Source organism: Triturus cristatus, chromosome 3_1 (genome assembly GCF_964204655.1).
Source record: "Triturus cristatus chromosome 3_1, aTriCri1.1, whole genome shotgun sequence".
In the NCBI taxonomy this organism is placed as follows: Eukaryota; Metazoa; Chordata; class Amphibia; order Caudata; family Salamandridae; genus Triturus; species Triturus cristatus.
In genome coordinates this window covers 400,178,060-400,191,523 of record NC_140583.1, presented here as the reverse complement: position 1 = coordinate 400,191,523, position 13,464 = coordinate 400,178,060, and the positions used below count along the sequence as shown (strand labels likewise).

At 43.7% G+C, this 13,464-nt stretch overlaps 1 protein-coding gene across 2 annotated transcripts in view; it reads right to left on the bottom strand.

The window, feature by feature from the left end:
* Window positions 1-13,464, bottom strand: part of AP4E1 (adaptor related protein complex 4 subunit epsilon 1) — a 417,135-nt gene that overhangs the window by 198,009 nt on the left and 205,662 nt on the right. For both annotated transcript variants that reach the window (XM_085644188.1, XM_085644189.1), the window contains exon 14: window positions 12,622-12,924. In XM_085644188.1, the coding sequence (XP_085500314.1) occupies window positions 12,622-12,924 (303 nt within the window). The remainder of the gene's footprint in view (window positions 1-12,621; window positions 12,925-13,464) is intronic.

Genomic DNA, 13,464 nt, shown 5'->3' with positions numbered 1-13,464 from the left:
TTCGGTGCGATGCATGACAATCTGGTACGATGTGATGCGTGAAGACCCGGGATGCACTGCAATGATTTCTGCTGCGTCTCCTCGATGCGTTGGTTCTTTCACGACAGAGCCTGCGTCAGAATCGGTGCGGTGGTCTCGGTTGTAGGAGATCTGTGCACAGGATTCTTCGCACGGCAGACACTTCAGCCGTGAGCAGGCGCTGCGTCGATTCTTCGGCAGTGGCGATGCATCGGAAAATTCTTCTTGCACTGCTGCAATGCGTCGGAAACAGGCAGTGCGTCGATTTTTACAGTTCTTGCAGTTTCCAGTCCCAAAACAACCTCCAGAGGTCCAGAACACTGGCAGGCACCTCTCAGCAGGTCAGAACTCCCAACAAAGGAGTTCAGGGGAGACAGAGTGAATTCTTTGGGTCCCTGAGACTTCAGAACAGGAGGCAAACTCTATTTCAAGCCCTTGGAGATCTTCCTCAAGCAGGGGATGCAGCACACAGCAAAGTCCTTCCCCTTTCCTTGGCAGAAAGTAGCCACTGCAGGCCAACCCCAGACAGCAAACAGCACAGGGGCAGTATTCCTCCTCAGTTTCTCCAGTTCTTCTCCTTGGCAAAAGTTCCTCTAGATTCCCAGAAGTGATCTTTGAAGTATTTTCTATCCCTGAGACTTCCAACAGGAGGCAAGCTCTACTTCAAGCCCTTGGAGAAAACTAGAACAGCAGGACAATGAAAACACAGTCCAGTCCTTTCCCTGCCCAAGACAGAAGCAACTACTGAAGACCAACCACAACAGCACACAACACAGGGGCAGCACTCCTCCTCCAGCTTTCCTGGCTCTTCTTCCGGACAGGTTCCTTAGTTCAGCAGTAATCTCGAGTTCAGGGGTATGGGCCCCACTTTTTATAGCACAAATTCCTTTGTTCTCTGGTGGCAGAGAAGCTCTTTACCGAGCCAAAACCAGTTATGTCCTCTTTAGTGCAGCTTCCTGGAAGGAGGTGGAGACAGCATTGTATGAGGCAGACAGGGTCTATTCAGGTGCAAGGGAAATCCCCTTCCTCTCTAAATGCAGACCGGGCCTATTTAGGAGCTAGCGAGACCTCCTTCCCCTACTCTTGATGCAGCCTGGTCTATTGAGCCCAGCCCTGACACATTCAGGAAAGGCAGGACACATATCAACCCCCCAGTGGCTGTCTGAGAGAATGCACATCCCCAGCCCCTGTCACTCCAAATCCAGACAGTCAATACACAAACCAGGAGAGGCACGCAGGATGGCTAAGCAAGAAAATACCTATTTTATAAAAGTGGTATTTTTAAACACAGAATGTAAAAATCATCTTCACTAAAAGATTCATATTTATGTTCGGAGTTTAGGCGTACTAAACTTTATCTTCCCATCTTGTCCTAGTGGGAAGTTATATTTATAAGATGTTATCAATAAACTCCCATTCTATCCTATGGAACAGATAACCTTTCAATAGTGAAGCACGAAATTAGCAGTATTTCACTATTAGAACATGCCACACTCACCAGGGCATGTCCTACCTTAAACATACACTGCACCCTGCCCACAGGGGTACCTTGAGTCTACCTTAGGGGTGTCTTACATGTAAAAAAAAGGGAAGGTTAGGGCCTGGCAAATGGGTGCACTTGCCAGGTCGACATGGCAGTTACAAACTGTGCACAGACACTGCGGTGGCAGGTCTCAGTTTAAATTTACAGGCTGCTCATGTGGGTGCCACAATCAGTGATGCAGACCCATTAGCAGCATTTGACTTACAGGCCCTGGGCACACACAGTGCACTGTACTAGGGACTTACCAGTAAATTAAATATGCCATACATGGAATCACCAATCCATAAACACAATTTACAGGGAGAGTATGTGTACTTTAGCACTGATCAGTAGTGGTAAAGAGCCCAGAGTCATACAACCAACAAAAACAGGGTCCAAATAGGAGGCCAAAAAGCTAAAATTCGGCGATAAACCCTCTGAAAAAAGCCAGGTCTAACAATCATTGAGATGTGAGAATACAGGAGACTTAAAAGGAGTTCTAAAGTCACTTCCTGGAGGAAACAGTTAGACTTTCTTTAAAAGAGTGAGCTGGTACCAGGCCGTCTTTTTTTTTTTTGGCAATATGGTCTTGAGGATGAGGCCGGTGTCGAGGGTAAATCTAAATGAGTTGGAATTTGGTGAAAGTTGGGGTTCGAAACCATTAAGCCTGATTTGTACTGTTTCTTGTTTGTACTTTTCAAATAACAGGAATTCTATCTTGTTTGGGTTGAGTAGGGCGTAGGATATCTGAAGCAGAAGTGACTTTCAAGAGGAGCGTATTAGAGAATGTTTTTGCTGTTACCTGTGAGTAGAGCACCAAGGGGCTCCATTCATTGATCTGTAAAAGACTGCAGTTGTATTCTTTACTTAATATCACTTTTGTAAGCATTCAAAATTCAGCATCAATTCTGTAGAAACCAGGCTCAAACTTTCACTGCCCTATTGAAAGAAGGCAAAAGTCACTAACTCTAGCCAATCTCGCACTCCCAGCCCTAACGCTGTTGTCACTCTTGCTATTCTTGTACTTTAAGGTCTACGTCCCCTTTGTTTCACACTGATCAGATGTCTTTCACCTGAGGGAGGGGACCGAATCATCTTCTATACAGAGCAAAAGAAATTTAGAATCCGGATGCATGTGCATTTTTCTCCTCTCCTGATACACCGGCTTATTCTTCATACTGAAATTTCGTTTTTTTTTCTAAATCTCCCTCACCAAAGGAATTCCTATTGGAAAACAAACCAGAGCAGAACATTCTTAGCAAGTATGATCTGCGGTTAGGTACACAATGGTCATTAAAGTGACTAACTTGCATTTACTCTTTATACAGTCACTCCACTATCAAGCTGGTTGCTTTGTTAGTCCAGGTAAGGTTTCTTCTCACTCAGTTCAAGAAAAGACCGGCTATTACTGCAAGTATATTTCACTAACATCAAATACACTGACAAAGAAATTACTTATATTCTGTAAGATACTCTATGTACCCACAGAATGCTCACTCTCTGAATATTCGCCAGCAGTCAGACTGGATCTGGGAATTCTTTAGAAGTACCCCTGCACACCAGTAGGTGGCTCCACCACAATGTTGTTCCGCTCCAGAAGTGATGTGCAGAGCTGCATAAATGCACCACCCATGCACACTAATGTCAGCTGCTTTCTAGGCTGTCAGACTCAAAGCCCAATAGCAGATTGGTCCTGAACAGTGTGCAGATCTCTAGACATAATGATAATTTTAATTAGAAAAGAGTCTAGTTCACAGAACAGGAAGGTTGATAGGGGGGGGGGGGTAAAGAACCCTCAGTTAGATTGAGTATCCACCAGAAAGATGGTTACCGAAGGTAAGTAACTTGTCCTTCTCATGCATTGATCTATCTAACCGGAAATTCCTCATCTTTTGTTTTGAATAGATACCGAAGCACAACCTCCCAGGTGGTGGGTCCGTGACACTGCTCGAAATAAAATGTTCTTCAGGAGCGCATGGGCAAAGTACCCTTCTTGTCAGACCTGCCTGTCCAGACACTAGTGATTTGTGAAAGGGTGGAGCAATGCCCACATAGCAGCCTGGTAAATGGAGGTTGATCTGAGGCCAGGCCTCCGTAGGAGACCAGAGGCCTCTAATCTCCACCTCTACCAGATGGCTTCCCCAATCCAGATGCAATGAATCGGTCACCACGGTTAGCTTTGTGTGAAGCAGGGAGAGGGGTCTGCCGATGATCCAATCGTGATCCAGCAGCCACCACTGCAAGTCTTTTGCAATCTCCTCCAAAATTTGGACATAGTTAGATAGATCCCCCTAATGTTGTGTTGAATGGGACTTCAGATCCCACTGCAGAGCCCACTAATGCCATTGGGCATGCTTTACCAGCAGGATGCGGAAGTCAGGAGGCCCAACAGCCTAGTGCTTAGCTTGTGGAAAAAAATGTAAGTGGCAGGGCCCTTCTTGAAGGAAGGCCACTGCAGCCTGCCCCACGCATTGCCTCGGTCAGCACTGCCAATGACAGTACCAACATAACCATCGCACTCCTACATGTGGGACAATTCATACTATTAAAGGCCACACAATCTAGAAGAATGGCGTGAGAGACTGGTATTATTTATTTTCAATGCAATTTGATGTAGTAAACACATGTTGTTCTCGTCTCAAAATTTAACAGACAGAGGCTAACACTAGTGCCAGTGCTGACAATTAAGTACCGGTGCTGAGCACCGGAAACCACCGGCTTAAATTAAGCACTGCAACAGCCTCAGAGTCATCCTCACTGAGATCAAGGACAGAGGCGGAAACAAGGATCATAGCCCAAATGCCATGGACTATCCACTTAGGTAGGAGGGGACTTGGGGGGGGAGGAGGGGCTTGAAACTGACCATGTCCTGAATAGCTCAGATAAGAGGGAGAGTCTATGAAGGAGTCAGATGTAACTTCAGCACATTGGAAGTGATTCCCAATGATGTTAAGAGGATTGCTGTAGTCTGTAGGTGGGTGATGAATGCCTAGGGCGAGCTGCCTTTGGAACCCCTGACCTCCGAGAGGGCACTGCAATCACCGTCAACACTTTTGTGAACACACAAGGGGCACTAGTGAGGCCAAAGGGGAACACAGCAAATTGAAAATCTTTCTACCCCAATGTGAACTGCAGGCAACACTTGTGGGCATGCAAGATGGGGATGTGCCAATAAGCATTACAATCCAGTCTCAAGGGTCGAGGGCAAACAAAACCTGGGCCAGTGTGAGCATCTTGAATTTTTCCCTCGTCAGAAAGACATTGAGTGTGTGCAGGCCTAGTATAGGAAAAAGGCTTCTGTCCTTGTTTGGCACCAGAAAGTAGCGAGAGTAACAGCTAGATCCCAATTCTGATGCCAGCACCATTTCCATTGTTCTATTGGCCAGAAGATTTGTACTTCCTAATGTGAGACAGTCAGATGGTCCTCCGTCAGCCATCCTGGGGGCAGTAGAAGGTGCATTGGGATGGTAATAAATTAGAAGGCATAAACATGACAATTTGCAGGACCACTTGTACGAAGTTATTGATTACCATTCTGGGAGAAAATACCAGATCCTGCCTCCAAAAGGGTGGCATGGTGAACGTAAGGACACACTTAGGAGGGTTTGCTGCTGCGGCAGCTGAAGGGGTTAGGGATAACTGTGCATGTTGCCCATGTCCACATTGTCTAAGGTCTTTTGGCCTGGCTGCATGGTTGGGTTCTGGTGATTTTGAAAGCCCCTATCATGGCCACAGAGGAGGCAAAACTGCTGGTGCAACTGATGCATTGGGGTAGACAGGCCTAAGGAGAGCAATGTAGTCCCGGGGTCTAAAGCGCTCAAGGGTTAAGTCCATCTTCTTGCCGAAGAGGTGATAGCCATCGACATCCCCGGAAAGTCTGCAGCTCTCATCCAGGCATGTCTCCAGAGTGTCACAGTGGTGCAGATTGCACAACCAAGGCAATCTGTAGAATACAGCGCACTGCAAATGGTGAATTAGACTGCATAGAGGCCATCCTGAATGGCTTTAGTAAGGATAAGGCGGGAGTAGTGGGGTCCAGCGGGAAGTTTCTGGGTAACGGAGTCCCAAAGAGCATGAGTATATAAGTCCAAAAGTAGTTGGCGCTGATTAAGCTTAATCAGGCTGGTGTTGGAAAGCCTGTCCTTGAAAGGTAACAAGACACTCAGAGTCTCTATCCCATGGTGTGGTAGGAAAGGTATTTGGACTAACGCTGCTCGTGGATGCTTGCTCTAAACTTTCTGGGGTAGTGTGCTGCATTACGAAAGTTAGTCACCCAGGTCAGGGAGGTGGGGCCATGCTAGCTGCCTGATGTTCGGCAGCCTGGAGCATGGCTTTGACCATGTTCCAAGAGGGGTATCTGTAAGGGCCCCATTAATAGGCAATAGGGGCTCAGAATAGTCTGTCTGGGATGGTGGACATAGTAGTTGTTTGTTGGCCAAGAACGTCAGCCGCACTTCGCTTCACTACTGCAAAGAAAGCACTTTCCTTAGTAGCTGGTTCAGGAGAAGAGACCAGTCCAGAGCCTGAAGATGAAGCCAGCTCACTGGCATCTTACAACTAATCATGGATGATCTGAGCCCTTCCGTGGGGCAAGGGCATGTAGTGAAAGAGCCACTCTTGTGCTTTGGCATCCTATGATGACCTTCGACTACCACCATTTTAACTGACTTTAGTGTGTTATTTTACCCTAGCGTGGATTTATGAGATGGTCCCGCATATGCCTGCTTCTCTCCTCTCTTGTAATCTTGTTGTCTTTTAGTGAGAGCTGTCACGGAGTAGAACAGTACATTTATATTAAGTGCTTACTATTAACTTTGACATGGCCTCATGTCATCTTGTTTTCTGGCTTTGCCTTGCTGATGAGTGCTTACTATTGGCTTTGACATGGCCTTATGTCATCCTGTTTTCTGACTTTGCCTTGCTCCTGCGTGCACAGCAGTGCTTGCAAGTTGTTTGGGTTATGAGAATTAGGAGCTCTTACTATTGGCTTTGACATGGCTTCATGTCATCTTGTTTTCTGACTTTCCCTTGCTCCTGCGTGCACAGAATTAGAAGTGCTTACTATTGGCTTTGATATGGCCTCATGTCTGGTTTTGCCTTGCTGCCCGCATGTAGCTGCAAAGTTGGGAGGGCAGGTTTCTGCTCTTCACTTGTTTTTCGCTCTTCACGGACCAGAGTGAACTGGATTTTATTTTTGGAATGTGCAACTCTGCCTCAAAGTTAAAATACGGGAGCTTGGCCAGGCTCCGTCTTGGCCTTGACGCAGACGGGTACAGCCAGCTCGGTTTTTTCTAATGAGAAGGGGTGAGGTTTTCTAGAAGTTTCGCCTCACGTTGAGTAATGGTATTAAAGCTGGAAGCCTTCGGGGGCCAGGTGGAAGTTCACTACCGAATAGACGTATTGCTGTGGAGGTGACGGAACTTGAGTCCTGATTGAAACTCCTTCCTAGGCTTTTGATGGTCTTCCCAAGCTTGCGTTGGCAAGGATGATGCAAGTTCAATCGGTGAGGTGTTCCTAACCATTTTGTATATATTTTCTACTCTTTGCTACCTGTACATACTGCATTTTATTCTAATTGTTCATTGTAGTTAATTGATACTTGGGAATCTGAATATATTGATATATGTGGCCTACCTTTTTAAACATTACGTTAATAAACTTGTGTGTGTTATTTTAAAAAGTACCTGAATTTGTCTTTTTGCCTCCAGAGTGGGAGTGCTGTGCAAACGTGTATTATTTAAAGGTGCAGTGGTAAATTTGCCTCCCAGGTGGGAGTGCAGGGTTTGGTTGTGTCCTTTTAGTGAAAAGCACATTCATTACAGGGCAATGAATGAAAGTCTGATGGATTTCTGAAAGTCTGTGAGCCAGTGGGATCAGAGTGCAGCATGATCAAAGTTAAAGTAGAGTCAGATCAGAGTCGGAAACTACTCTTGGTTGCACTTTGTCATCCAGCATCAATGCTCCAGGTCTGGAATGGCTTGTGGCGCCACGACCAATGTAAGCACCACTGCAGGTTCAGGCCCGAAATGGGTCCTGAGATTCCAGGTGTCACAGAGTGCAGACCCACCGGTGGAGTCCCAGTCAGAGTACCTCACAGTTCCTTGGGTCCTGAAGGTTGCATGCTGAACAGATGCAACATAACTTCATAGAACTTTTAGGTTTCCTTCAGTGTCACCAAAGGATCTGGTAACTCGAGTTGTCCCAGGACGAGAGTTAGAATTTAAGACCAAGAGGGACATTTACACCATTGCACCATCGCAGGAGCTTGAGAGTAGAGGGAAGGGGTAGAGACCCACTTAGACTGCTTGGGCTACTTTTTCAACTTGTCCGAGGACTTGGATCTCAACTAACATCTGCCACAGGAATGACTTCAGGAGCGTGACCTTCCTTTCTTCGTTGACCAGTCACAGTGTGGAGTTTTCCAGTGTGTTTGGCGATATACAGCTTTACCTCATGGGCCCAGATGGCCTTTGAATTTATCAAGTCGCAGTTGCCACAGGCCTTGGGGGTCATGACCAAACCCCAAGCGCCAAAGACAAATCTCGTGGAGATCTGTCACAGATATTTGCTTGCGATAGTCCCTATAAGGCTTGACCCCTGCATTTTTAGAGGGTGGCACTACCCCTTGCACACTTATTTTAGAATATCTACATATTTTGGAAAGTAGCCTCATGAAGAGACAAGGGGAAACTCTGGATCTGTGTCTGGTGGCGTGAAAAGAAAGGAACTGTTGTCAGCACACACGGGTGGCGCAAGACACCACATATGGTACTGCTAAAGATTTTCCAGATCAAGTTTCTTACCTGGAGAACATTCAAAAGATACGGAATCTGCAGTTAGAAGTATCTATCAAAAATAGTTGATTATGTCTAGTGGAGATCTAAGATGGTGTACACTGAGGGAACTGATATACTTATCAAGTCAAGGAGTCTATATTGACACATGCTTAAGGAACTTCATGTCTTCTAACAAAAATGCTGGACTCCTGGCACCACAGGCAGACATACCTTTATGACAGTTGTTAAAAGTGGCTCTCCATGGATTGCAAAATCCATGAAACCACCATTCCATAGTGAACCTGGTGAGTAGAAGTGGTTAGAGGCCTCCTAAAACACCATCATCCTACCATGCTGAGGAAACACATTCCCATTCATGGTGTGCTGCATTACTACTATGAATGAGAAGAAGATGTTAGTGATTGTTTGTGTTGATTTATAGAACTTCTTCCTTTGTAGATTTCTTGGGCCTATCCTCTCCAGCCAGTTGGTGCACAGGTCTAAAATAACCAATGAAAGCCATTCACCCCTCTTGATGGAAATGGCAAAGACATTATGGTGACAGCTGTGGCCTCACACAAGGCTTGGTTGTCACCACTCAAAGGTGAAAAAAGAACTTTACCATCAAAGAGCACATGTAGCGTCTAAGGTTACAAACGGTCAATGTGGCAGCTGAACTACTCTTCAAAATGTATTTTTGCTCCTTTGTCTACATCAGTCCAAATAATTTCACTTCAAAAGAAACAAAACCTGATATGGCAAACTACTGAAATATTTGAACATTCTCAGATTGTCACGGTCTTGAGAATATATTTGTCTTGACTGTATCCAGATCTTCCTGGGAGATTTCAACCTCCACTGGAATGGCACAAATGACCAAGCTGTAAACAGCCTAAAAGCCTTCCTAAAAGCCTTCCTAAAAGCCCATAACCTATCTCAAATCTGCGACGGTCCGAACCACATCTTGGGTGTGACTTTGAATCTAATCATTGCTAAAGCCAACTCTATTCAACTCGAGTCTATAGTCACATGTGATTGGACTGGCCACCACCACATCACCTTCCACAAGGTTAGAAATAATAAAGCTCAACTAAAGAAACCCAGACACTGGAAAAGAAGCCAGCGAAATATAAACCTGAATGAACTAACACCTCTCATTAATAACATCCTGCCTCCTCCAGCGGATGTTATATGTCCAAGACCTTGCATATCACTACAATAATTTCATGAAGAACCTTCTGGACGCATTTGTGCCTTTACAGCTAAAAAGACTGTCCGCCAGACACACCAAGCCATGGTACAATGGCAGTATAAATGTAGAAAGATGTAATCCGAGACAAGCTGAATGATTATGAAGATTCTCACCATCCTTCGAACACCTCTACTAATTTGGATCACTGAGAAGCCAGTAAAACAAGCTGATCAGAAGCTCAAAAGCGAATATTTCCAGAAACCAACTAGATAACACTAGAAATCTACAAAGAAAACTATTCAAACTTATTAAACAACAAACAAATAGGCAACCCAACCCTCCCATGAAGTGGGTCCTGTCCGCAGCCAAATGGAAAGGAATTGTCCTCCTTTTTCCTGGAATAAATAAAAAAAAGATTGAAAGGGAATTAAGGACAGCTATGGATTACCTTCCGATTCAACCTTTTATCAGCCCTCCACCTCCCCTGATAGCTGAGCCTCCTTGTCTCCAAAGGATCACCCCCGAAAACAATGTCTCTTGGAACCCTTTAAAAACTTTTGATGAATCCGCCTTCCTTAAAATGCTAACACATTAAAACCATCAAACCACTTCAGTGACCCTCTCCCATCAAATTTTTTCTGCGAGATTAAAACATCTCTCCTCCCACTTTGGACCAAGATAATTAAAGCCACACTACTTCATGGCATAATACCCGACTGCCTAAAGTCAGAGGAGGCATCCCCATTGTTAAAAAAACCATGGTGGATCACATGGATCTAAATAACTTCCGTCCAATCTCCACCATCTCGACTCTGGCCAAGCTCCTGGATAAATGTGTCGGTGTCCAATTATGCAACAACATAGACCAACTTAGACTCCTAGACCAGCTCCAATCTGACTTCCATCAGGCCCACAGCACAGAATTTACTCTAACACATAGCTGACGACACACTGCAAATGTTGGATCAGAATCCTCAAAGATCTCTTGTCTGCTTTCGATACCGTCAAACATAGCAGGCTCCTAGACTTACTGGAACAGAGGGTGGGGCTATCAGGGGCCATCTTAAAATGGTTTGCCTCGTTTCTCCACAACAGAACTCAAAGAATCAAGGTTAATCAATCCCTCTCCAATCCAACATTGGCCACACTAGGCGTCTCACAGGAGCCTTTGCTATCACCCACTCTCTTCAACCTCTTCTTGGAACCTCTAACTGAAATTCTAAATATATCCAATATTCACTACCACATGCATGCTGATGACACTCACCTATACCTAAAAATATCCTCCCTGAGGAGATCAGATCACTCAACACAAATCTACATATAACTCAGAAATGCTCCCAAACAGTCATGAGACATTGAAGAGTGGATGAATGAATACATGGCTCTTAACGGCCCCCCTCATGTAATAAACTCCACAAGCTCACTGGGAATAACGCTTGAACAAGAACCTGAATATGCAGGATCACATCAGTACAGTTATCCGAGTGCTAATTTACAAATAAACATCCTTAGAAAAATAAAGCCCTTCCTCCCCCCAAAGACTTTGAGTCAGCTGTTTAATCTCTAGTGATTTCCAGGCTGGGTTATGGAAGTGCAACCCTCTATGGCTTTCCTAGATCTAAGCTTGCCCCGCTAAAATCTTATCCTAACTCTATCGCTAGACTAATCACAGGATCAAAAAGAAACTACCGCATCTCTCCTGTCCTGAAATCTTTAAAATGGGTCCCATACGATGTTAGGATACAATTGAAAATTGCAGTTATGACCCATAAAGCACTGCACCTCAACACCCCGAGATGTCAGGCACAAAAACATGATCTTTCAGCGGCTGGAGATACTCTAGAAGCACCAGCACTTTATTGTTGAAACCCCAGAAATTTCACAAAAAGAAAACATACAATCGAGCCTTCTCGGGTTTTGCTCCGTGTATTTGGAACCCCTACAATCAGAATGAACCCTTTAACTACAACCTTAAAAAAAAAAAAAAAAAAAAAAAGGTTTAAATGCTTTGTGGAACACATCTCTACTCTTGAACCCATAGGACCCTACTCCCGGAATTTGATGCTATAACATCCATGCTTTCACTTGATGGTTACTATTTTGTATGTAGATCTGTCACCTTGGACCTTGTGATTGCAAATTCCTGAACCCTATGAGCTGTTACATCCTATGTCGTCTCTAAATTTGTGTTGTCTATTTTATTGTATTGTTCCACATGACCATTTGTAAAGCGCTCCGATACCCTAATGGATCACTTTCGAGCTATATAAACTTTTATAAATAAATAAAAAATCTTGTCTGATCTCTACAGTCTCTGTAAACTGAGTGGTAGCAATGCTGCATGAGCCTGTAAGAATTGTCTAGCTCTAATATTTAACGCCTGTGGTATTTAAATTTGCAAAACATAATTTTGCTACCATAGATGTAGATAACAATAGTTTGAAAAATAATTGGCTATGTGAATCGCATACCCAGATGTAATGAACTGCCTATGATACATGCAAAACTCTGTACAATTTTTAGGGAAACTGTAGGAAAATCCACAGTTTTAGCACCATTTGTCTCTTAGGGAGAATATGGCTTGCATGACACACCAAGCAACCACACTGCACCCAGGTTGAATACCAAGTTTGAACACAAAAAACTTTCACTGCAGATGTGTGTAATTAGTACAAATAGTGTTGATTAAGGCAATGTTGAAATGCACAATTACAAAATTAGACAAATATAAACGTAAGCTCCTTCATAGTGTCAGGACACGTGCACTGGCATACACCAAACTGAATGGTCAAATTTGAACTTCTCAATAGGGACCATACCTCCTTGCCTTTCTCCCTACACCCAGGTTCTACCACCAAGATAGAGTTACTGATATTGTTTTCAGCTGCAGCTCTTTACGCTCACTCTTGAAGCTCTAATGTCTGGTTACACAAGATAAACTAGAATTAATTAAATAAATGTTTATTATTGTATTGCCATAACATGAAATTTAGACATTTTGCCTGCACAACCGTAGGCCTGGTTCGCACTATACATAAACATACACAACAAAATAGTAAATAAGCTACTTTATGTGCACACAATAAAAACAAGCTATAAATGTCTCTTACCGCCAGATCTTCACAGCTTGCATCTACTGGGAGAAGGCTCCTCATTTTTGCAGTGTCTTCAAGTAAATGTTTTAATTCAAAGGCATGCTGTCTTATGCATGTGTCCGCTGAAGTGCTAAAGTTCTGGATTATTTCATCTACAGTGTGAGAAGATGGAACAAACACTGACAGTTTGGTGATTGCTGCCATTGCCCAGGCTTTTGTTTCCGAGGTAACAGAGATATTTTCAAGTAGCCTAAAAAGCTTTGAGATTATTTTTTCTGGGTCAGCATCCTTTTGCAGGTACGAATATTCTCCAAGTACCTGCAAGCAAACAAAGAGAGGTTACAGAAACAATGCTGTGTCCTCTAAGAATTAATCTGTTAATTGTCTATTTTTACAATGAATCAATGGCATTACCAAAGTAAAGAGGGCATCTTTAGGCTGAAATGACAAACACAGACTAATGGATGATGTCTCACTGAAAACCTCTATAAGTAACTAAACAAGATTTTAGCAGAAACAAAAAGGTCCTGGCTAACACAAATACAAAAATCCCATCAGCCTGGTATTGGGTGCTAGCCTCCTGTCTTTGAGAAAGAAGGGATGAAAGAAAAAAGCTAACAAGGAAAGAAGTAAAGAAGTAATAAAAGAAGAAATTAATGAAAGAAGGAAGAAAACAAAAAAGGAAAAATAAAAAAAAACAAGCAAGAAAGAAAAAATAAGGAAAACGAAAGAAAAAAGGCAAAAAAGAAAGACGAAGAGAAAGAAGGCAAGAAAGACAAAATAAAGAAGCCAAGAAAGGAAGAAGAAATAAGGCAAGAAAGAGAGACAAAATGTAAGACTGAGAAAAAGAGAGAAAAA